The 24,601-nt window shown below is 56.6% G+C and overlaps 2 protein-coding genes across 3 annotated transcripts; one reads left to right on the forward strand and one right to left on the reverse strand.

The window, feature by feature from the left end:
- Positions 1–171: 171 nt before the first annotated feature.
- ZNF526 (zinc finger protein 526) lies at positions 172–6,002 on the reverse strand. 2 transcript variants are annotated; one of them, XM_034986596.1, is made up of 3 exons: positions 5,904–6,002; positions 3,514–3,611; positions 172–3,414 (listed from the first exon to the last, which is right to left on the reverse strand). In XM_034986596.1, the coding sequence occupies exon 3, from the start codon at positions 3,393–3,395 to the stop codon at positions 1,365–1,367; it is 2,031 nt and encodes a 676-aa protein (XP_034842487.1). In that variant the 5' UTR covers positions 3,396–3,414; positions 3,514–3,611; positions 5,904–6,002; the 3' UTR covers positions 172–1,364. The 2 variants fall into 2 exon arrangements, with proteins under 2 accessions (XP_034842487.1, XP_034842488.1); XM_034986597.1 differs by lacking the exon at positions 3,514–3,611 and having other exon boundaries at positions 5,904–5,993.
- A 1,637-nt stretch (positions 6,003–7,639) lies between these two features.
- DEDD2 (death effector domain containing 2) lies at positions 7,640–24,103 on the forward strand. Its single transcript, XM_034986599.1, has 5 exons — positions 7,640–7,773; positions 8,389–8,756; positions 10,485–10,610; positions 14,450–14,590; positions 22,898–24,103. Exons 2-5 carry the CDS (start codon positions 8,429–8,431, stop codon positions 23,287–23,289), a joined length of 987 nt encoding a protein of 328 aa, XP_034842490.1. The 5' UTR covers positions 7,640–7,773; positions 8,389–8,428; the 3' UTR covers positions 23,290–24,103.
- The last annotated feature ends 498 nt before the right edge of the window (positions 24,104–24,601 follow it).

The following is a 24,601-nucleotide window of genomic DNA, read 5'->3' on the forward strand; positions in this document are numbered from 1 at the left end:
GCTGTTTAGAGAAGGAAGGACTGCCACCTTAGGTAACCTTTGAAAGGGTTGGGGATCCCCTCCTATTCCTAAGACCTTTGATCTTTCGGGGGCCCCAACAAACCCCAACTGCTCTGTGACGCCAGCTCACTTTTCCTCCAGCGGTAGCAAACCCTCCTCTGGGCGCCGCCCCCCTCCCCCCAGTCTCAGGTCACACTTACTCAGCAGTACTGCTTAGAGACATGGGCTGAACGGACCCCCTGGATTCAAATCTCCGCGACACTGCTGCCTACTGTGAGACCTTGGGTGAGTCTCATCCGTACAACAGGGCTAACGCTGAGATCACCTCACAGGCCTGCTGGGTCACAATCTGTGTACGGCGCTGACCGCGTGCCTGCCACGGCTAGGCAGCCGCGTTCGCTGTTATTGTAGCTGTGAATAACTGGACAGTCTCCAAGCAGACCAAGAACTCACCCTCCTCTGCGGTGCTGTCTGCCTATGTTCTCTTCCTCTTTCGCTACCAGATTCCTAGTGTTCCCTCAAGGACTACCTCCTTTGGGGTGGGGGGAGGGGCGGGGGGGGAGGAGGGGTTGTTCCCTGCTCTGGGATCCCACTGTCCCTGCACATCCCCATCACAGCCCTGAGGACGGCGGGGCTGAGATCTGCCTGCTCTGCAGGGGCAGGGCAGAGGCCTGACTCCTCTCCGGCCCCCAGCATCGCCCAGCACGTGCGAGGGGGGCCTGAGGACTCCAAGGCTGAATGAATCAACAAGACACACTCAAGAGAGCAAGGCCATCTGTACTTGGGTGCTCCTCCTGCCCCGCCGTGTGCCTCCTGGGGCAGCGCCTGGCTCTGAGTCATCATCCCTGGGGCTCCGGCATTTCCTTCGACATTGTCAAAAGGGAGCTTAAGGGAGCCCAGAGAACGCAAGTACCTTTCTCCACCAGGCAGAGCCAAGTCCCGGTGCCCTGGGGTCCAGGGGAGGGGAGGGCTTGGGGACGAGCGAGAGCCTGAAGAGGCATACGACGGTGCCCAGCACCGATCTGGCGCGTGGTCGGGGCTCAGGAAAGGTTACCTGACGTTGCCGGGCACCAGGGTGATGGATGCAGAGCCAAGAGTCTTGGCGAGCCCCGTTTTGCAACGCAGTGGGATGACCTGGGACGGATCGCCATCAGGCCTCAGAGCTTCAGTTTCCCCACAGGCAGAGAAAAGTGGCAAGAGACACCAGGGCAGGGCCCTTGTGAGGAGTCCGGGGGTACGAGGCCAGGGTGGATCCCGGCACCCGGTGGGTGCCGGAGCAGCTTGCCGGGGTGCGGGTGGGGGGGGCTCCCCTCGCCCCCCAGAGGGGCCCACAACGGCCATCTCACTGCTGCTCCCCAGCCGTGTCACACGAAGGCCGTGTCCAACTGCAGGAGCCCGCCCGCCTCACTGGCCCCCAGTGCCGCCTGGCACAGCTGCAGCGTGTCCTCCAGCGCCAGCGGCTGCGACGTCTCGATGATGGCGATGGTCTCCCCGAGCTCGGTGCACATGATAGTCTGCTGAGGCTCGGGCGGCGGCGGCGGGGGGGCGGGGGGCAGGGATTGCGGCGGGGGCGGCGGCGGGGGCCCGGGGCGGGCGCGGGCGTGGACGCGCTGGTGCAGCCGCAGGCCGGCCAGGGCGTGGAACCAGCGGCCGCAGGTCCCGCAGTAGTAGGGGCTCTTGCTGTACAGGCCGGGGCCGGGCAGGCGGGGCGCGCGCGCGAAGGCCACGGGCCGCAGGTGCAGCCTCCGGTGCTGCTGCAGGTTGGAGCTCTGCGTGAAGCGCTTGCCGCAGTCCAGGCACTGGTAGGGCCGCACGCCCGTGTGCGTCAGCTGGTGGCGGCTGAGGTTGGCCAGGGAAGCGAACGTCTTGCCACACGAGTGGCACTGGAAGGGCCGCTCGCCCGTGTGCGTCCGCAGGTGGTTGCGCACGTGGACCAGCTTCTTGAAGCCCTTGCCACACACGCCGCAGCGGTGCCGCCGCTCGGGGGGCCCGTGGACGGCGCGCCGGTGCCGCGAGAGCCGGGAGGCCGAGGCGAAGGACTTGGAGCACTGCGGGCAGGGCAGCTGGGCGGGCGACGGGGGGGGCGGCGGTGGCGGGGGGGCGTCGGCGGGCACCGGGGAGGCCGCCGCCGCCGCCGCCGCCGCCGCCGCCGCGGGGGGCGCCCCGCTCTTGCCGGCGTGCGTGCGCCGGTGGTAGAGGAACTTGGTCATGTTGCTGAACGTCTTGCCGCAGCGGCAGCGATGCAGCGGGTTGGCGGTGTGGGCCCGCCGGTGAGCCACCAACGTGAGCTCGGTGCCGAAGCCGCGGCCGCAGTCCACGCAGAGGTAGCGCGCTTCGCCGCGGTGCAGCCGCAGGTGCTGCTCCAGGGAGGCGGCCTTCTTGAAGACCTTGGAGCAGGTGGTACACTCGTGCGTGCCCCCGATGTGGGCCCGCCCGTGCGCCAGCAGCCGGTTGGCCGAGCTGAAGCTGCGCTGGCACTGCGTGCAGTGGAAGGGGTGGGCCGCCGATGCTGGGCCGCGGGAGGCCCGCCGGTGTCGCCGGCGCGCCTCCGCGGCCGTCCAGGGTTGGGGGCAATCCGCACAGCCCTGGGCCCGGCCGGCTGTGGACCTGTCGCCTCCCGTAGCATCCTCACCGACCTCTGCCGCCACCTCCTCTTCCTCCTCTGTGTCTTCCTCTGTGTCTTCCTCTGTGTCTTCCTCCTCCTCCTCTAGCCCGTTGCGCTCTTCTTTCTCTAGGGAGTCAAAGTGGGTGCCCTGATGCTCCAAGAACTCCTCGGGAGTGGCACAGAGGGTAGAGCACTCGGGACACTCGTAGGGCTCCATCTTAACTTCGGGTGGAGCTGGGGGTGGCGGGGGTGGCATCGGAGGGGGCATCGGGGGCGGCCCTGGTGGCTCGGTGGCTGCAGCAGAAAGGTGCCGGGCCTTGCGATGAGCCACCCACAGCTCAGGCGAGGGGAAGAGCTCCTGGCAGTCCCCGCACTGGTACTGGATCTGGCTTGCAGACTCCCGGAGGTGGGCGTCCTGGTGGGCCAGGAGCTCGCCGGGGGACAGGATGAGCTGGTTACACTCCCCACACTGGAAGGGCCCTTCCTCAGGCCCTGCCATGAGCTCGGGCTCCAGGCCAGGATCCTGGGCAGCCAGTGCCTCATCCTCGGTGACAGTGGGCACATGCTGTTCCTGGTGCGAGAGGACTTCCTCCAGCGTGTTGTAGAGACTGCCACACTCAGAGCACATGAACTGGTGATGCTGGAAGAAAAGGGACGAGGCCAGCGCCTCCCCAGGTGTCATCTCGGTCACCTCTGCTGACATCTCCCCGAACATCGGTGTTGACGTCTCCACCGCCCCTGGTGACATCTGTGTGGGCAGCTCAGCCACCTCAGCCGCCACCTCTGCCATGGTGGGGGGGGGGCAGTGCCTAGAGAAAGGAGGGGGAGCTGGTGAGACATCAGGAACCCAGGGGCGGCGGGGGCAGGGGAGGCGGCTCAGGAGCTTCCCCGCTCGTCCCCTCACTCACCAGACTATCAATCAGCAAGCCTGGATCCAGTGCTGGTACCTCAGTTTTCAATGAACATGTGACTCCGAAGCGGATGCACGCCCCATGGTGCCAGACATCTGTAAGACAGCGACAGCCCCCTTCTGTCTGGCCCCTGATGCTACCGTCCCTCCTTACCCGGAGGGCCACCCGCACCCTTGAGAGAGAGAGAGAATGAGAGACAGAGAGCACGGGAGGGAGGAGGGTCAGAGGGAGAAGCAGACTCCCCGCCGAGCAGGGAGCCCGATGCGGGACTCGATCCCGGGACTCCAGGATCATGACCTGAGCCGAAGGCAGTCGCTTAACCAACTGAGCCACCCAGGCGCCCCACCTGCACCCTTTCTAAGAACACGTGTCTCTTTATGCCTCTTGACCTTTGCCTGGATGGTTTCCTCACTGGGCACCACCTTTCCTCCTGCCATATGGACACATACAGAGCAGCAAAGAGTTCAAGAGCACAGGCTTCTGGACCAGACTGCCCTTGGCTTGAATCTGAGCTCCAGCACATTATTAACTTTCTCTCTCTGATGCTGTTTTGTCACCTGTGAAAGGGCGTAAAAGTAGTGCTGACCACAAAGGCCCTGGTGCCCGAGAAAGGTCAGACAGAACCATGACTTGTGGTTCTCCAGAACTGTTGTTCCTGAACCTGAAGTCTTTCCTGTTGCTATTCCTTCTGCCGAGAAAGTTCTCTCCTTTTCTGGTCTAGCAAAACCGTGCCCAGCATTTCCTTTGTGAAGCCTTTTCTGACATCTCTACATCCTCAGGGGGATGTCCACTCCTTTTTTTTTTTTTTTTTAAAGATTTTATTTATTTAACAGAGAGAGACACAGTGAGAGAAGGAACACAAGCAGAGGGAGTGGGTAAGGGAGAAGCAGGCTTCCCGCCAAGCAGGGAGCCCGATGTGGGGCTCGATCCCAGGACCCTGAGATCCTGACCTGAGCCGAAGGCAGACGCTTAACGACTGAGCCACCCAGGCGCCCAGGGGGATGTCCACTCCTGCCTCCTTGGGGTTCCTGTGGTAATCTGTGCCACCTCTAGCAAAGCCAATATCACGAGCCCGGGATACAGTCTGTGCTCCTCTTCAGACTGAGCATGCAGGCATGGCAGGTCTGATTCACTGTAGGTGCTGATGTTACCAACAAAACCACGGACCTGGGACGGGGATCTTTAACTCCTGAACTTCCCTCTACATGCCCCCATCTCCCTTTCTACATGTGTGGGCTCAACACAACCCAGGCCTCTGAGCCACTTGAGCAAATGACTGTGCCCCTTACAACCTAGTTTCTGAATCCAACCTCCACTGTCTCCATCTCTTCTTTAACTCATCTGTTAGTGCCAGAGGGCAGGTGGAGCTCAGCTCACAGCCAGGCAGGCAAAGATGCTCATATTAAGCTCCCAGAGAGCAGGGAAGTTAGTTTTTTCATCACTGATATATTTCCAGCACCAAGAACAATGATTAGCCCACAACAGGTACTCAGTAGATATTCTGTGAATGAAAAATGCTCCCTCCAGGAAGTGAGGCCATGAGAGTCTAACTCTCCCTGTGCCCATCCCACTTCTCCCAACAGACCAACTTTCCCCATGGACCATGAACTCCCACAATAACACAGCCGAGCACATGACCCTGTTTTCAGTTGATGCCCAATACATGCTACCTGAATAAATGATTCACTAAAAGCCCAGGACTTACTTTTTCCTAACTACCTATTCCAACTCCCTCACTAATATTTGAATTGCACACAACAGCCACCCAATAAAGGATCTTCCTGGAAGATCCTTCCTGGAAGGAGTCAGCCGGATCCCCAGAGTTCAGTTTTTCCTTGTTTACAGCCGCACTCCAAACAGAACTCCCATCAGGCGAGGCCCAAGGCCTGGTGTAAGGCTTACACACAAAGTAGGCACCCAGTACATGTCCCTCTGGAAGGTGGCCCAAGCAACCTAAAATTTGGACTTTTTGTCTACATTCCTCCTTTCCCAATTGTGGGATTGTGTACTATTGGTGGTGGAGAGGAGATAGGGACTTTTTACACGGTAGACCAGTAAGTCCTTCCAGGAAAGAACCCACCAGGGGCCTGGAAGTTCAACTTTTCCGCTACACGTCCCTTTTCACCGACCAGACTTATCAACTCCGCTGCACGAGAGCGCCCTGCAGGGGTGGGGGCGGCGGGCTCCAGGGTAGGGTCCTGCACGCCGCACGAGTGGAATCAATGCTCTAGGGCACATAGGAAGGAGCGCTCTCCTTCCACTCCACGCCGCTCCCGCCCTAGCGCAGGCCCCAAGGCTCTTCGTCCCCCGGTGTCCCCTTCGTTCTACCTCCGCCCTCTCCCTACGCCCAGCGAACTCTTCCCCCGCCCGCCCCGCGGCGCCCTCACCAGTCTCTCTCGCCTCCTGCAGCCCCCGCCGCTCTTGACACAGACCCTCTCTGCTCCAGGCGTGCGGGACCCCTCACTATCCACGCCTCCCATTGGGAGGTGCCCTTACCCGTGGCAGCCAATCAGAGCCGTCAGCGAAGGGCACGCGCCCTTGCGCCTGCGTGTTGACGTTCAGGCGGGGCTCGACGAGTTTCTCCACGCACACAACTGTTCCCTGTGGGCGGAGCTTGGGGGGGTTGGCTCAGGCAAGCGCCTGCGCAGTTCTTCTGGGCTGCCCTGCCAAAAATCAGTTAAGTGGTGAGAAGTGGGCATCATTGGAAAGCGAGGAGTGAACTGGGTGGCCGGAGACCTTGACAGAGGTGTTATTTTGTAGCTGAAGAGGCTGAGCATCTCTGAGAGCATAGCTTTGGAGCCAGACACACTTGGGGTACTTCTCTCAGGGCCTCTCTTTTATTCTGTGTAAAATGGGCTTGAATCACATCCACCTCAAAGGCTGTTGAGGGGTTGAATGAAATCAGACACGTAAAAGCGCTCAGCACTGATACACTGTGGATGCTCACTATAACCCATCTAACATGGACGTAGTCCTTCCCAGTTTGTAAAATTGCTTTCCCTTCCCTCCCACTCTTCACTTGATTTAACGATAGTCACTTATCGGGCGCCTACTGTGTCTGGCCCAGGAGTAGGCCTCAATAGGTGACAGTTGACATTAGAGATAGGGACTCTTCCAAGGTCACTGCTGCAGCCCAAGCAGAGCCAGTGCTGAGGCAGTGCCAGGCAGGACCTAGGTCCCCTGCCTTTCAAGGGGAGATAATTCAGGGGTGGGAACCACTCCGGGGAGACTTGTTTCAAGGTATGTGCGAGCCCTGACCTTGAGTCACCTAAGTGTGTGTGTGTGTTGGGGGTGTGGCCACCATGCCCAAGGCTCCGCCTCAGGGGAGCTGCTCAGACATGCAGCCTGGACTCCAGTTCTCTTGATAGGGACCTGCCCTCGCAAGAGTGCAACTTGTAGGTGCAGGTTAGAGAGGGGGTATTGGGAGGCTCCTTGACCTTGGAGGGCAGAGATTGGAAAGGGTTGTTGGGTGGGTGGGGGGCATTTGAGACAGGAAGAGGCTGTAATAGGGGACTGTGATGGATGCCATCAGGAAGGGAACAGTCAGGATGGAGGGGCCTGTTGCAATCGGGAAGGAGGTATTGGTTCCTAACATGAGATGGGGGAGCTTCCTTGTCTTGATCAGGGGAAGGAACTTAGAGATGGGGCTTCTGTTGGGTGAAAGGAGATTCCATTTGGGGTCATGAGATGGCACGGTTGTGACGTAGGTTCCTGGTTGCCATTAGGAGTAAGGGGCAGGCTGATAAGAGGAGCGTCCAAGTCCAGATCATAAGGGGTCTGGCAGCTATTTGAAGCCAGGACGGTTGCTATTGTGGTCCTTTGCCTTGGGCAGCTGGGAGCAGTGGTAATGTGGGCGTCTAAATCATGTTTAGGATGGGGCTGTAGTCCATGAGATGAGTATTTCCAACAGGGCTTGACGTGGGGCAACAAGGACCCAGCGGCTTAAGTCACGGGCGGACAGAAGCAACCCTGCACGCAACCAGGTACCAGATCCAACTCAGACGCGGACAGCACTCTCGCTTTGCGCAGGCGCAGCACTGGCGGGCAAGACGCTACGGATGGGGGCGGGCCCGGAGGGGTGGGGCTTGGAAGCTTCACTCTGCGCTTGCGCCTAAGGGGCGTGGCGGTCGCACCTGCGCGAGTTGGGGGAAGGAGGAGGAGCGAGGTGACGCAGGCGTAATAATAGAGAAGGTGCCAGAAAGATCCAAAACAAGTGGCTGCGGCCGTCGCCCGGGAGTCGTCAGACGCCGGAATCCGGTGAGGATCCAGAGAGGCCCGAGGGCGGCTAGTGGCGGGTAGACGGAACCACTTGTGTGTTGGGGGGAGGGCGGTACCGCCCTAACAGGGCGAGGGGGTCGGGATCGGAGAGCACCACCTGTGTGGGGCGACGGGCTGCTTTGGTCGGTTCCACTTGTGGGGGGCAGAGGGTTACTCTCGGACGCTACCATTTGGGTGGAGCCGCGGCGCTGATCGGACAGTACCAGTGGACGGAGCCAAGGGGCTCGTCCGGGCAGTGCTGCCCAGAGTCAAAGGGCAGTTGGAAGGGTTCCCCGGGATGGGCCCCCACGCTGGTTCGGACCGAATCACTTGGTCGGGTCCGGAGGCTGGTTCGGGGCATACCACCTGGGGAGGGGCGTTCGGGCTGGGCCGGCCCAACTGGTGGGAGGACGAGCGGGGTCTAGCGTCTCGACCTGTTACTAGGGGACCTCGGGCGGTACCATTCCTTTCTGAGGGAAGGGGAGCGGCAGAGAAGACAGGGGTGCGAAGGTGGCCCTGCCCGGCAGGACGGGGCGGGGGAGACGCACCGGCGGGGGCGGGGTCCGGGTCCCCGCGTCGCTGACCATTGCCCCCTCCCCACTGTGTGGGTTCTAGGCCCTGGTTCAGAGCTTGTGCCGCCCCCCCTCCCCCGGGTATGGCGCTGTCCGGGTTGACCCCGGCCCCGAGCTGGGAGGAGGATGAATGCCTGGACTACTACGGGATGCTGTCGCTTCACCGTATGTTCGAGGTGGTGGGCGGGCAGCTGACCGAGTGCGAGCTGGAGCTGCTGGCCTTCCTGCTCGACGAGGCCCCCGGCGCGGCCGGCGGTCTGGCTCGCGCGCGAAGCGGCCTGGAGCTGCTGCTGGAGCTGGAGCGCCGCGGGCAGTGCGACGAGAGCAACCTTCGGCTGCTGGGGCAACTCCTGCGCGTGCTGGCACGCCACGACCTGCTGCCGCACCTGGCGCGCAAGAGGCGCCGGCCAGGTATGGTTGAATGGGAGAGAGACAGACTTCCGGTGGGGACGGGGCCTTGTCCTGGCTGGGTCTCCATGGTGGCCTGATACGGACAGCACCGTATCAGCCTGTGTCCCAACTCGCTCCTCCCCTTCTCTCAGTATCAATGAGGAACACAGCAGGGAGGAGGCATGGCTTTGGGAGAGGTGAGTTTGTGGAATTTGGCCACATCAGTGATGTTTGTGGCCACTGTTTATGGAGGGCTTATTTCATGCGAGGCACAGTGGTAAGCCCTTCGTGTGAACTGTCGCCTTATATCCTCCTAGTAATCCCATGAGGAAGTCCTGTTAGTGTCCTCGTCTTACAGGGAAAAGAACAGGGTTAAGAGAAGTTAAGCAGCTTGCCCACATATAAGAATTGAATCCTGCGTGTTGAGCACAGGAAGTACAAGGTGTTGGGACTGACAGAGTGTTCGTTCCATGAAGCTTATGTTTAGTGGGGGGGGGAAGTAGCCATTAAGGCAGATAGTTTATTTTTGTATAGGGTTATAGAAAGACTAAAGGAAAGTTAAGAGAATACAGAGAGGGGTGCCTGGGTGGCTCAGTTGGTTAAGCGACTGCCTTCGGCTCAGGTCATGATCCTGGAGTCCGTGGATCGAGTCCCGCATCGGGCTCCCTGCTCGGCGGGGAGTCTGCTTCGTCCTCTGACCCTATCCCCTCTCATGTGTTCTCTCTCTTTCATTCTCTCTCTCTCAAATAAATAAATAAAATCTTTAAAAAAAAAAAAAGGAGAATACAGAGAGTAGGGAGTGCTTCATAGTGAAGGGAGCCCCCCTCCCCCAGATTGGATAACCAGTCAAAACCTTTCTGAAAAAGCGATGTTTAAATGGAGGTTCTACTCCTGCTGTGCGTAGATCTCAGAGGAGAAAATGCCAGGCAGAGGGAAAGACAAGCTTTTCAAGCCCTGAGTCAGTAATGAGTTTGGTATCGAGACCAGCGTGGCAGGAGCAGGGGAGACCGACAAAGCAAGAGCAGAGAGGGAAGTAAGAAGCCACTTCACACAGGGGCTTGCAGATGACACAGGTAGAAAGTTTGGCTCCGAGTTGATGCCCCTAGTCCTGTGAGGGAAGTACTCCTGGAGGAGCAGTTCTGAGGTGAGGAACCCAAGGGTTTAAGGGACAGGAGTCCTGTGTGTGCGAAGGCTTCGAGCTGTTGAGGCCTTGGCTGGGTCATTAGCGGTGCAGTGGCTAGTTCCGGAGGGGGATTCCGAACTTCCCTTGCCCAGAGGAAGCCCTTGGGAATTGTATAACCAGGAGAAGGGCATCACTAGAGAAGAACCGACCGTGTTTTTGGAAGAATATATGTGGAGGTTAGGCTATGGAAGAGAGGTTTTGGGGAGCCTGCTTACTCCTTGGAGGCTCGGAGTGTTGGGGGCAGTTCGAGGCGGCCGGGGGTGGGGGGCGGGCAACATTGCAGGGATCCTGATCATGACTCGGCTTACAGAATCCAACCCTGACAGTTGGAGCTGCTGTAGACATGGTTTGGACAGCCCCAGGAGGTCACGAGTTCGCCTCTCTCTGTAGGCATACAACAACCACTGGGCAGGAAGTGTTTGAGAGGGAGCAGCTATCTGGGCTCTGGGCTCTGGGGGACTCGAGCACCTAGTGGGGCAGGAGTCCCATCTCCAGCTGGGAATTGAGGCTGGGCTGGGGAGGGGCTGGAGGCTGGGAATATTTTTTTCGTTTTTCTCCTTCTGAAGTGTCTCCGGAACGCTACAACTACGGCATCTCCAGCTCTTCTTCCAAAAGGACTGAAGGCAGTCGCCGCCGCCGCCGCCGGCAGTCAAGCGGTACTTCAGACGCCCAGCAGGGTCAGTGGGAGACAGGTGAGCCTCGCTGGTGGGCGTGATGGCAGCGTCATTTTCTTCCTCCTGAGCCCTGATGAACCCTCTCCATCCCGGCCCATCAAGGAAGGGGCCCGAGGGGTCCTTCTGTCTCCACACTCCTTTATGTGTGGTGTTTATTCTACAAAAGCATGTGTCCGGAAGCAACGAATGCAATTGTTTGTGGTGGTTTTATAGGGCATCTGAATGACATCACGCGGTGGGTAGTCTTCACGTGGCTGGCTTTGCTGGACACATTTCTGAGATTTATTCACGTTAGGTACCTTTAATTTGTTTCTTTTAATTTCCCTGCCAGTTCATTTAGGCTGTTTCCTCTTCCCTAGGTCCTAAATTAATCAAGCATAATTTCAAACATACAGAGCAGTTGAAAGATGAGTGCAGTGAGCATGCTCCTATTTTCCATCTCGATTCAGTAATTTTAACATTTGCCACTTTTGCTTTACTGTGTATATATGTAAGGATGGATTTTTGGTTGTTACGTGTGTATATATATGTAACAATGGATTTTCGGTTGAACTCTTTGAAAGTAAGTTACACCCATCAGGATACTTTATTCCTTTTTTTTTTTTTTTTTAAAGATTTTATTTATTTATTTGAGAGAGAGAATGAGAGAGAGCACATGAGAGGGGGGAGGGTCAGAGGGAGAAGCAGACTCCCTGCCGAGCAGGGAGCCCGATGCGGGACTCGATCCCGGGACTCCGGGACCATGACCTGAGCCGAAGGCAGTCGCTTAACCGACTGAGCCACCCAGGCGCCCGGGATACTTTATTCCTAAATCAGCAGGCATTTCCTGAGAATGAGGAGATTCTCCTAGATCACCTCCAGACCATTATCATACTTAAGAAAATAAATACTAATCCTTTGATATCCTAATGTTTTATTTTCATGTCTCCCCAAGATGGTCTCCACTCTCAGGACCCACTCATAGTTGAGTTTCTCTGCGTCTTGGTGTTTTTAAAAGATTTTATTTATTTATTTGAGAGAGAGAGCACAAGCAGGGGAAGTGGCAGGCAGAGGGAGAGGGAGAAGCGGGCTCCCCGCCTAGCAAGGAGTCCAACGTGGGACTTGATCCCAGGATCCTGGGATCATGACCTGAGCCGAAGGCAGATGCTTAACCGACTGAGCCACCCAGCCATTCCTGTGTTCATTTATTATGTCTCCTTAATCTCTTACTTGAGAACCCAAACTCCTCCCCTGCCCCAGATTTGTTTATTTTCTTCCCATGACGTTGACTTATTGACTTTGTTGGGCCACTTGTTTTGTAGAATGTCACGATTGTTTTGGAAGTGTCCGATCATTTCCTCGTGGGGTCCCGGAACTGGTGTATCTCCCGTGAAGTGGGGAGCCCCCACACCCTCACCCCAGGAGACAAGCACGGTAGCAGCCACTGGGCGTTGTTTCTAATTTATGACTTGAAACTTGAAAACCCTGTAAACGTGTGGCCAGAAGAGTAGAGGGTAATTTCCAGGACTGAGAGTTGAGTGAAGTAAAGTAAGGTGCAATAAAAAGTGGGTCAGGAGGTTTGATGAGATTCAGGTTACATGTTTTGGCAGGAATGTTCCTTGGTTGATGCTGCGTGCTTCGCTTTGGAGTGCATCAAGAGGCTGACGGTCTCGTTTTCTTGCTGTGAGTGGGCAAGTTTGAACACTTGGTTAAGGTGGTGTCTGCCATATTTGTCCTCCGTAAAGGGACATTTCCCCCTTTAATGGTTAGTCAATCTGTGGGGTGACACTTTGGCACATCCTGTTCCCCAGTAGCATCCCCAGTGGGTTTAGCAGGCATCGGTCATCTCTTCCCGAACCAGTGATGACATTGGTGATCACAAAATGGTGATTTTCTTATTTTTTTCCAATGTCTATTAGCTGGCATTCTTTCGAGACGTTTCCCTTTTTTCTCTCTCTTTCCTTGGGCGGAGGGGGAGCAGCACTGTGGATTTCTGTATAATTATTTATTTACTGTGTTAGAATCCATTAGTCATTCTTCCTGAGGTTCAAATTGACTAGCTCCTACTGTCTTTTTGATGTGGCTCCATCATTCCTTGAACTTCCTGCTCTGGGGCACTGCAAGATGTCCTGCATTCAACTTGTACTTTTCCTTCCCCAGCCCTGGAATCAGCTATTTCCAGAAGAAGCCTGGTTTCTTTTAGAGGCACTGGCATTTAGAGACCAGGATCTGGGTGCTGAGTGTGTGTGTTGTTTCTGGGCTCTTTTAGTGAACAGAGCTAGAAATTGCTTTAAAAAATTCCTATTAGTTTTTTGGGGTCCCTGGGTGGCTCAGTCGGTTAAGTGTCCAACTCTTGATTTCAGCTTAGGTCGTAATCTCATTGTGCCCCATCTTTCTCATCTCATGATCTCAGATCAAGCCCCGGGTCAGGCTCTGCGCTGGGCGTGGAGCTTGCTTGAGATTCTCTCGCTCCTTCTCCCTCTGTCCTTCCTGCTCTTGGGCGCACACGCTCTATCCCACCCCCCCCAAAAAAATTCGTCTTAATGTTTTCTTTTAATGAGAGAGAGAGAGAGAGCACATGAGAGGGGGGAGGGTCGGAGGGAGAAGCAGACTCCCCGCTGAGCCGGGAGCCCGATGCGGGACTCGATCCAGGGACTCCAGGATCATGACCTGAGCCGAAGGCAGTCGCTTAACCAACTGAGCCACCCAGGCGCCCCCGTCTTAATGTTTTCAAAATTAATATACAAAGACTTGTTTCTTGTACGCTAAAAATGTTGTTTATTACAAGTTTTGAGGTAACAGATTTATTTGCCTCGTTTTACTACAGTTGTAGCTTCGAAAGTACGGCAGTACTGCTGCTGACTACATCTACTGAATGAAGCGTACCGTTTATTTGTGGTTCTTCCTGTCCTGGGAGTATATCCCACCGAGGATTTACAGTCAAAATGATCTTCCAAGTTACTTGAAATAATTCTTCTCTAGTTCGCGTTACCAATTTTATATACAGCTAGGTTCGCTTCTTTCTGTTTAATTTTATGGTTGGTGTGTTTTTTCGTCTCTAATTTTTTGAGTATGTAAAGCAGTTTTATGACTCAAAAGTCAAAACTACCATATGTAAGAAGGATGTTCTTAGAATCATTTCCACTGGTCCCCAACCCCTAGTGAGTAGGTAACTAATTTCATTCGTTTCCTATTTGTCTTTACAGTGTTTTGTCTTGCAAAAATAGCAAGCTTGTATATATTCTTATTTTTTTTAATGCAACACATAACAAATTGTAGACACTTGTTTTTTTTTTTGTTTGTTTGTTTTTTTTTTAATTTTTTTATTCTTATGTTAATCCCCTTACATTACAACATTAGTTTTAGATGAAGTGTTCCATGATTCATTGTTTGTGCACAACACCCAGTGCTCCATGCAGAATGTGCCCTCCTCAATACCCACCACCAGGCTAACCCATCCTCCCACCCCCCTTGTAGACACTTGTTTTGCACCTTGCTTTTACTTCACTAAACAGTCTACTGAGGGAATTACCCTGCGTACTGCTTGCTAGATGTTTACATTGTGTTCACATTTAGAGAGTTATGAGCAATGCCCCAGTGGTCTGTTGTCACGCTTGTTTCCTGGCGTGGCTTGCAGGGCTTTCTTCAGGGTCAAACCTGGGAGTGGGACTGCTGGGTGGTGGGGTGTGCTCTTCTAGATGACACTAGGTTCTACTCACTGCTCATCCTATGGACCGGGCCACTGAGGCCCAGGAAGCAGAGGGGCTCACCCAGGGTCTCATGGCATGGAGACCAGCCTTGAGCTCTCCTGTAGGCCCCTGCCTCCGTGCTCTACCTGTTATCCTGGTCCTCAGTGTGTCCCATCTTTCTCTCCTCAGGTTCCCCACCGACCAAGCGGCAGCGGCGAAGTCGGGGCCGGCCCAGTGGTGGTGCCCGACGGCGGCGGAGAGGGGCCCCCGCCGCCCCCCAGCAGCCGCAGGAGCCAGCCAGACCTGCCTCAGAAGGCAAAGTGACCTGTGGTAGGTGTCTGTGGGCCTCGGCGAATGCTGGATGGTGCCCGCGGCCGGCTGCTGAGCCCGAGGGGGTCAGACGCGGACACTCGTGCGGAGTGTGGCACACCCAGTGGGGAGGCGGCGGCTTCCGTTCATCATCCTCTCTTGCTTGTCTCCGTCCTGCGTGTCGTGGAAGGATCACGTGTGCGACCTCCTCCAGGAAGCTTTTCCTGCTGACCCCTTGCTCTCAGTTTCGTCTGTTTTTTCAGTAAACGTTTTTATAGGTTTCCTTACTCTGTAGTGGAGTAACATGTGGGTAAAAATTGAGGATCCTGGGCCAGGCTGCCAGATTCGCCCCTTAGCCTTGGCATTTAGATAGGTGTCTGACCTTGGGCAGGTGGCTGAACCCTTCTGTGTAAAAGGAGGCTGATAGGGTGCTTCCCACCTGGGGTTGTTGAGAGAGAAAACGAATTAGCCTGATAATAGGTTTGCCCCAGTGCCTGGCCTGGGGCCCCGTGCTAGGCGCTGCGTACCGGTTGGTGCGTCTTCTTGCTGTTACTGTGCAGTGTGCTTGGGACAGGAACAGCAGTGGGGGCCCTGCCCTTGGGGAGGCGACCTTCTAGTAGGGTGACAGATCAGTGAAACTGAAGCTTGCTTTTAGATAGTGCCATGAACAGAGGGTGGGGAGTGGGTGGAGAAGCCCGGCAGGAGCCAAGCTACTGGGCCTGGCAGACCTTGGAGTGGATGGGAGTGTGGATTTTATTCCACACGGCAGGTGTTACCTTGGGTTTTCAGCAGGGGAGCGAGGTTGATCTGACACCTGCTTTTGATGGAATTCTGACTTTATCTGGAAAATTAGTTAACGAATGATTTATAAAGTACGTAGAACTGCATTAGGCATATGTATTTATGTGTATATATATATATATATATATATATACATACATATGTATGTGTGTGTGTGTATATATATATATATGTGTGTGTGTGTGTGGTGCCGTGCCTGGTGTGTGTTTAAATTAAACACAAAGGAAGCAGGGAACAGAGTGAAGAGGCTGGACAGCCTGAACAGGAGAGGCTGGAGGTCTGGCCCGGGAAAGGTCTGGCGGGAACTAACAGGGCTGCCTGGGCCTGCACATGTGGTAGGCCAGGTGGGTTGTGGGCTCTGCTTTAGAGATTCGTGCTTTGACCTTGCCTTCGGGAAATTCCACGTGGCCCTGAGGGTCGTAGACGGGCACGGGTGGGTGCACTCTCACTCAGCCCACACCTCTTTGGCTCCCTCTCCTCTGAGTGTCCCATCCACTCCACCGATGAGGCTGCAGATAGCCGTGCTCGGTGCTGCCGGGAGGAACAGACCAACAGAGCCAGCCGATGTCCTCTGACAACCCTCAGCTGCCCGGTGTGACTCTCCCCCGAGGCAGGCAGTCCTGAGCAGAGCCACGGGGCTGGCTGGGCAGCAGAGGGAATCCCTGCCTCCCTAAGGAGCCTGCTGAGCTGAGGCTGGGGAGGGGTCTTGTTGCCTGTGGAGGCTTCAGGTCTCTTCCCCAAGGGCAGGGCTGTGGCAGGGAGGTTGTTACGCAGGGTGTGGCTGGGTCTTGCTGGGAGGACTGTAAGCAGGTCTGACTGCTGACTCACTAGGCAGGGTGGGGCTGGAGGGAGGCTCTCCCCAGTAGGGCCCTGGTGGTTCCCCCTGAAAGCCAGGATGCCTCACCTTTAATGAGGCCCAAGATCAGGGGTGGAAGGAGGCTCCTTCAGACCGGAGTGACCTGCCATTTTTGCCCCCTAGTTTGTGATAGCTGTGGGGCTTAATCCCTAGTCAACTGCCCTCCCCAGAGGGGAAGAATTGGACCAAACTCTGGGTTTCTGAAGGGGAAGGGTGTCTGGAGTACCCTGGGTTTGGCCTCTTGAGTTTCCACACCCCTTTCAGGGCCATCCACCGGGCCCTGTGCTGGGCACGCTACTCGCCTGGCCCAGAGTTTTCAAGACGGCCCTGAGGTAGGGGTGACAGCCCCCACTGTGCAGAGTGGCAGGCTTGCTTCATGCTGTTACTCCACGCGTGTCCTTAGAGCGCTTACTATGCGCTAGGCACAGCAGGGATGGGAGACGCTTGTCCTCACGGAGCACGTGTTTTGGTGGGAGGAGAAAGTGGACAGAAACTTCAGAGGGCAGCTGAGAAGAGAAGGCAGGGCAAGGGGGGAGGGAGTGATGGAAAATGCAGTTTTAGATGTATCTTCAAGGTAGAGTGGTCTCAGAAGCTCTCTTGGAAGAGACAGCGAGTGTGTGGATGGCTGGGGAAGAGTGTTCTAGATCTGGGGACAGCAGCTGCCAAAGTCAAGTGGGAGTGAGCCAGTGGTGATGAAGGGCTGGTGAGGAATCTGGCCGAGCAAGGGGGCTGCTGGGAGGTGAGCGCAGGAGAGGTGGGGGGCCCGTCTTGCGGGCCAGGGGGCCAGGCCTTTCACTGCTTTACGTGACGGAAAGCAGCCAGAGGATTTGAGTGACAGGATGAGCTTTGCTTTTCTCCCTGTTTCTCCGGAGGAGGGACAGGTAGGCACACCAGCGTGATGACCTGGTACCCCCTTTGTTGTGCCTCAGCCCTTGGCAGCTCATGGGTGAGCCTGTTGGACCATCCACGGTGTCTTGGAGTCACTTTTAGGGGTCCTGTTACGTCGTCTGTGGGTTTTTCACTGTGTACCTCTAAAAGATCAGAATTCTTGGAAAAATTATTGCACCGAAAACATTAAGTTCCGTACTATCAAATGTCCAGTCAGTGCTCTTATGTTGTCCCATTGTCTCAGAAGTGCTGACTCTCTATGGGGCGCCTGGGTGGCTCAGTCAGTTAAGCATCTGCCTTCGGCTCAGGGCATGATCCCTGGGTCCTGGGATCGGTCAGGCTCTCTGCTCCTCGGGGAGCCTGCTTCTCCCTCTCCCTCTGCCTGCCGCTCCTCCTGCTTGTGCGCGCTCTCTCTTTCTCTCTGTGTCAAATAAATAAATAAAATCTTAAAAAAAAAAAGAATAAAAAAGTTAACTTAAAAAAAAAGTGCTGGCTCTCTCTTTTTAAATTTAATTTCTTTGAGAGGGAGAGAGAGTGCACGAGCAGGGGGAGGGGCAAAGGAACAAGCCGACTCTCCGCTGAGTAAGGAGCTCAATGCTGGGCTTGATCCCGGGGTCCTGGGATCATGACCTGAGCGGAAGTCTGACACTTAACTGACTGAGCCACCCAGGTGCCCTAGTGCTGGCTCTCGTAAGTCTCCTGGTCTCTGAGATTTCCCCCGCCATGTCGGCTCTCTTTCCCCCCATCCCTCTAGCTTTGTATTTGTTGAAAGTAGTTGTCCTGTAGGTTTTTTTTTTTTTTAAGATTTTATTTATTTATTTGACAGAGGGAGACACAGCGAGAGCGGGAACACAAGCAGGGGGAGTGGGAGAGGGGGAAGCAGGCTTCCCGTGGAGCAGGGAGCCCCATGTGAGACTCGATCCCAGACTCCAGGATCATGACCTGAGCCGAAGGCAGACGCTTAACGACTGAGCCACCCAGGTGCCCCATGTAGTGTTTCCTAAAGACTGAATTTTGCCAATTGCATCCTGCAGTCGAGTTGATTGATATGGTCCCCTATTGTCCATGTTTCCTGAAAATCGGTGGTTGGCTTGGAGAGGCTTGATCAGATTCTGGTATGATGTTTTATTTTCAAGCTCATTTCCCAGGTGGTATTGTGGCCTTCCATCGGGAAGCAGGTAGTGAGTGGCTGCTTATCTTTCTCTGATGTTGGTGGCAGCGTTTCCTCTTTGCCTCGATCTTTTAGTTCAGTCAAACCTTATATCTGACATGACGACGCTGGCCACGTCCCGGGGAAGAGACTAAAGCAGGGGATGGGTGCCGCTGTTGTCCAGAGGAGGGTGGTACTGGCCCTGGAGGGGCAGGGGTCTTTCCATCAGAGCACTCTGGCTGCTTCTCTCCCCCTTGTGCCTGTCCCTGTCCCTTCCCTGACCCCCCACTGGGAATCCCTGCCCATTTCCCTCTGCATCTCATTCTGCCCTAGAAGAGAGAGGGATGAGGTGTGGGGTTGGGGGACAAGAGGATGCTGGGGCCGAACTGCATGCAGGAACAAGAGCAGCTGTCCTCACTAGGAAGGCATCGCCAGACCCTGTGTCCTGGGGACAGGGAGCCTTTCTGCACAGCTGCCCAAGTGGAGGAGGGACTGTTGCTAAATGCTTGGTGTTCCTGGCCAGAGGAAGCAGTTCAGCCAGCCCCCAGCCCAGGTCACACGGGGGCCAGACGCTCTTCCCACCTTGCTCCTCACGGACACACGTGGCCCAGTCCGTCCACTTGTCTCCATGTCTGCTGCATCTGTCCTGGCCCCTTAGCCTTCCCTGACCCCTGCCCTGGCTCTGTTCCTGCCGCCTTACCGCTTCCGCAGTGCAGCCCGAGTCATCTCGGCGTGAGCTCACGTCCTTCCTGAGGCCCTCGGAGGGCTCGTTATATGCCAGGCACTGGCCTCTGCTCTTTACTTGCAGCCAGTGGTGTAATCCCCAAAGTGACCCCTCGAGAGCAGGTGCTGGGTGAGGTTTTACGAGGGAGGCCATTGAGGTGCGGGGGGGGGTGTGCTTGCCTCGTGAGGCCCCGTCCCTCCAGTCATCCCCTGATGCCCTTCTCCTCCACGTGGTCCAGCCACCCCGGCCCCTTGCCTGTGAATGCCTCAAGTTCATTTTCTGCTTCTGGACTTTGATGCAGGCTGTTCTCTTTTCTGGCAAAGCTGCTCTTCCTTCTCCTTGTTTTTCTCTCTCGACCTACTTCTTCACATTTTACTTCCAGTGTCATTCCTAGAGAGGTTCTGTCTGATCATTGCAATCTAAATTACACCTCGCTCTCTCTAATTTTCTCTTGTGGCCCTTGGGGTGTCTTTTAATTATAGGTTTCTGTGTGTCATTGTGTGAGAGGCAGCAAACAGGACAGGGGGAGTTACGAGCTCAGGCTCTGGAGCCAGGCACCCCGGCTGGAATTCCAGCTCTGCCATTTCCTGCCTCTGTGCCCTTGGGCAGGTGACTCATCCTCTGTGCCTCAGTTTCCCCATCTGCAGAAAGGAGGTAATAGCATCGCCTTAGAAGGTTGCAGGGAGAATCAAGGGGTCAATAAATGTGACGTGTTGCCAGTCTGCAGTAAATACTCTATACACGTCACCTATTGTTCCTTGGTCATTTTGTTGAGGACTAAAGGAGAGATGGGGCTTGGTGCCCCTGATTCCTGGCCAGGGGTGGCGGGGTGGCTTCAGGTAACACAGGTCTTCCCCTCTTCCCTCGTGGAGTCGCCTTGTCCTCTTTCTGTGTATGCCACCCTGTTGTGTTCCAGACCCGAGGTTGGACTGTGGTCTGGGGAAGGTGTTCCTCATTTGTCAATGGGGATAAGGAAAGTGCTGTGGGGATTTAGGGCCGGAGATCGGGAGAGCCCTTGGGTAGGGCCTGGCCCGTGAGAGGTGTTCCCTAACTGGGGTTCCACATATTGCAGGCCCACTGGTGGTGGGGCATGCATGTCACCCCACATTCCTGGCACTTCGTAAATAGATCTGTTGGATGGAAGAATGGATGGGACACACACTAGTCCGTCCTGGTCCTTTCGTCCTTCCACCCCCCACGTTGGGGGTAGGCTCTGAACGGTTTCTGCCACAGGTTGAATACCGACCTGTGCTGAGGAGAAAGGCGATCTGGGAGGGTTTCACCCGCTCGGGATGTGTGGTCCTGGGAGCTGGGCCTTGGTGAGTGAGTGGAGCTGTTGTGGACAGAAGAGGTGGACAGGTCATCGTGTGAGTAAGGCTTGTGCTGGGGGCACTGCCCTTGTGACTGGAGGCAGGGCAGGGGAGAACGCAGCCGGGACTGAGGGAGGAGGTTGACTCAGGGGCCCAAGTGAGAGAGGGTCAGGCCTGGGCAGGGGCCATGGGGTAGAGAGATGGGTGTCTAAATCGCAGCTCCTGTTTCTGGGTGCCTTCGGTGTCCTAGGACTTGGCGAGTGTTTCATGAGTTGCTTTTTTGAATTCTCATGACCGCACCATGCAGCAGGGACCTCTTGTTTGTCTGTTTATGTTTTTCAGATGGGGAAACTGAGGCTCAGGTGAGGTCACATGCCCAAGGCCCCACAGCTAGAGAGTGGCAGAGCCGGGACTCGCCTCAAGGTCTGTCGGACTCCGCCACCTGGCTCTGTGCCTCTGCCACTGAGCTGCCCCGTGTGGCCTTGGACAGGTGCTGCCCCTCCCAATCCCCTGCTCCCTGGTCTACACCACTTGAGGGCATGGTCAGACACTCAGGGGAGTCCAGGCTGTGGGCCTGAAGGTCTTGTGTAGTTCCTAACATGGAGGGAGCCAGGCCTGAGTGCCGTGGGAAGTCCTGGGCCCCAAGGCCAGGTTGGGTTCCCTGGGCCTCGAGCGGAGAGGGTGATGTTCCCTCGCAGAAAGAGGAAGGGTTTGGGGTGGGAGGAGGAAGTGGGTGGTACTGAGAAGTCATCTGGAGGAGTGGGGACCTGCCTTCCACCTTGTGCTCTGCTGCTGACACCGTGTGTGGAAGGCGAAGGAAGTCAGGCACTTGGCACTTCCCTTTCCCGAGCTTGTTTCCTCATCTGTCCGCTGGGTTGCTTGTGGCCCCCGCCCCACAGGGCCGGTCCGGCTGAATGGCGGGGGTGAGGCATTTGGCACATCGGAGCTGTTGGCGGCTGCCCTTCTCGGAGCACCCGTTGGGCGCTGTTTGCACTGCTAGCCACTTTTCCATCCATTGCTCTCACTTTAATCCTTTCAACGGCCTTTCAGAGTGGAATTCCCAGGTTCCAGCAAGAACCTGGGCTCAGAGAGGTGCTGACTTGTGCCAGGTCACGCAGCAGTGCCCGAAGACTCCTGGGTTAGAATCGTCTCCACTGGCCCAAAGCTGCCCTCTGGGGCACAGGACGCTCAGTGACGTCTGTGGAGCCCCTCCACGCCCTGGCCGCGCGACCTTGGGCAGATTCCTTCCCTTCTCTTTGCCCCCGTTTGCTCACCTGTAAATTGGGGTGACAGTAGGGCCTGTCTGACGGGGCAGTCGTGGATTAAATGAGTTCGTATGTGGGTAGTGCCTGTTGTCCTTTCCAGCTTGTAGCTGACCCTCGCAGCCGGTGTGGTGTCGAGAGGGGGTTCTGTTAGGAGCCTGAGTCACGGGTGGAGCTTTAGTAATCCCACACGGAGGTGATCCGCCTGAGGTCACACTTACAGGGACAGTCTAGGAAATCCTGGGTCCTGTGCCCTGCGCAGAGCTGCCCCCTTATTTGGGCAGGTGTGGGCAGGGTCGTAAGTAGCAGAAACTCAGCTCAGACTGGTCTGAGCAAAAAGGGAATTGATCTTGGCTGAGAATCTGGGAGTTCCAGGGCTTGCGTGAGGAACTTCGTTTTTTTCCTCTCTGTCGTGACCCCGGCTAGGCCTCACGCTCTCCCCTCCTGGTGGCCAAGGGCCCCCAGCAGCTCCGGGCTTAGGGCCCATCGTCTTAGCGGCCTCTGAGGGAAGAGGGCGCCTGCTGCCAGCAGAGCTCGCCCGGTCCCAGCCTTGAGACCCCTGGGCGGCGCTCGCGTGCTGAGTGTGGGGGCCCCACAGGAGTCTCACTGAGGGCAGGACGGGGTGAGCCTGGTTGCCAGGCAAGTCCATCAGTCCAGGCATGGGTTCTTGCACAAATATATATCGAGCGCCTACTGTGTGCCACAGGGCTACACCAGTGAATAAAACAGTCCCTTCAGGGGGCTCACCCAGGGAGACAGGTGATAAGCCTGACAGTATAAGGGAAAGCACTGAGATTAGAAGGTGGTAAGTGCTTTGGGAAGAAAGGGAGCAGGGTCTGGGGGACTGGGAGTGCCGGGGGCCGGGGTGGTGGTGGTGAAGTTTTAAATCGGGAGGTTAGGGGAGGCCTCATTAGGAAGGTGGCATTTGGAGGAAGTGAGGGAGCAAGTGCTGCGGGGCGGGCCAGAGCATCCCCAGCTGAAGGAGAGGCAGGGCTGAGCAGAACCTGCCTGGTGGGTAGGGGTGCAGCAGGGTGCTGAGGCTGGAGTGCGGCACGTGCGGGGAGAGGAGGTCGCCGAGGTCACTGGGACAGGAGGTAACAGAGGCCAGGCCCCAGGAGAGAAGCCAGGGGACGGTGTCACTGTACTTGGGTGTGGTTACCACAAGGGGGAAGGATGTGGGTAGGTGCAGTGCAACCCATGGGGCAGTGGGAGGAGCCTGTGGGAGGAGGCTCGGGGTGGGAGGAAGGGGTTGTGGGGCCTGGTCTTTTGAGCTGGTCCCTTGCACCGCCCTGTGTGGAGCGTTGGCCCCTCCCTGACCAGTCCCTCCTTCTCCGCAGACATCCGGCTCAGGGTGCGAGCAGAGTACTGTGAGCACGGGCCTGCCTTGGAGCAGGGTGTGGCCTCCCGGCGGCCCCAGGCGCTGGCCCGGCAGCTGGACGTGTTTGGGCAGGCCACAGCGGTGCTGCGCTCCCGGGACCTGGGCTCCGTGGTGTGCGACATCAAGTTCTCCGAGCTCTCCTATCTGGACGCCTTCTGGGGCGACTACCTGAGTGGCGCCCTGCTGCAGGCCCTGCGGGGCGTGTTCCTGACTGAGGCCCTTCGCGAGGCCGTGGGCCGGGAGGCTGTCCGCCTGCTGGTCAGTGTGGACGAGGCCGACTACGAGGCTGGCCGGCGCCGCCTGCTGCTGATGGAGGAGGAGGGAGGACGGCGCCCAACTGAGGCCTCCTGATCCTGGACCTGGCAGGACTGAACCCACCTCCTAGCCTCCGGGCCACTTTCTCCCCCGGAGGACATCCATCCCTGCCCCTAGAGGACTGTCACTCCAGCAGCCCTGAGGACTGGGACAGATGGCCTGGCCCCTTGACAGACTCTCCCACAGGATGTGGGCTCTGAGGCCGAAACCACTTCCACCTGAGTTTCCTTCCCAGCCTCCTCCCAACCCTACCCTCTGGTGTGTTCCCTCAGCTTCAGGAGGCCAGGGACTCAGGCATGCAGATCAGAACGGGAGGGAGGCATAGCTACACATTCACCAAAGGCCCCCTGCACACCGTGTTCCTGACTGTGGGCTGCGTGCACGCATGCACACGGCTCCCTCTGGAATCTCCCCTGGGCTCCTGCCTTGGCCTGCTCCACACATGTCTTTGGCCTAAGGGCTTCTCTCTCAGGATCTCTGATTTTACTTCCCCCAACCCTGGACCTCAGCCACGCTGGGCACTGGGGCTAGGGTGCACACGGGGCCTGCTCACCTTGCCCACACATCTCTCTAGCCAGCCAGGGCTCTCTGCCCTGCTTCCATACACAGACCTGGCTCTCCACATTCTCCTGCTCGCCACAGTTGGACGCAGACTTGCACAAGGACCTGCACCCGGAGTGTCACACGTGCATTGCAGCAGCATCAGACCAAGTGTGTTGTTGCCCATGGGGCCAGGATCAGAAACCAACTTCCTTCTCCGAAAGGGAAGGCAAAGGCTTGGGGCTGATGAGAAAGGCCTTTTATAAATGGCGCCAATAAAACGGCCCTGGATTGGGGCTTAGGGTGGGCATCAAGGCTCCCTAGGACTCTTTCTTTATGGGCTGGAGGAAGGAGCTGATGAGGACCTGGGCCTATTACCAGCCCTGGGGTTCTGGCCCAGTATCTGGCTAGAGGAAGGGCAGGATGCTGGAGCGTCATCTGCTGCTGCTACCACAGGCCTGCCCTCCTCTCTGGGCCTCAGTTTCCTCATCTGTCAAAGGAAATACTGCCTTGGAGTCATAACCTGTCCCAGCCCCATTTGCATATGCTTTGCTCTTGTTAGGTTCTTGGGAGTACTAGTGTTTTTATTTTATTCCCTGAGGTGCCAGCTATCTAGTCCAAAGCTTTGGAAACCAAGCCTTTCATGAGCTACAGTTCTCTGCCTGGAATCCCTCCCCAGATGGCTCCTCATGCTTTCTGGACAGTCACCTCTTAAATCTGGACCTACATTCTTCCTCCCGAGCCCAACACTGCTTCCTGCTGCCTTGTGGCTACCGGAGGTTGTGGCCCCTTTCCCCACCCCTTGTTT

Source organism: Mirounga leonina, unplaced genomic scaffold (genome assembly GCF_011800145.1).
Source record: "Mirounga leonina isolate KUSES-001 unplaced genomic scaffold, KU_Mleo_1.0 Mir_376, whole genome shotgun sequence".
NCBI lineage: Eukaryota > Metazoa > Chordata > Mammalia > Carnivora > Phocidae > Mirounga > Mirounga leonina.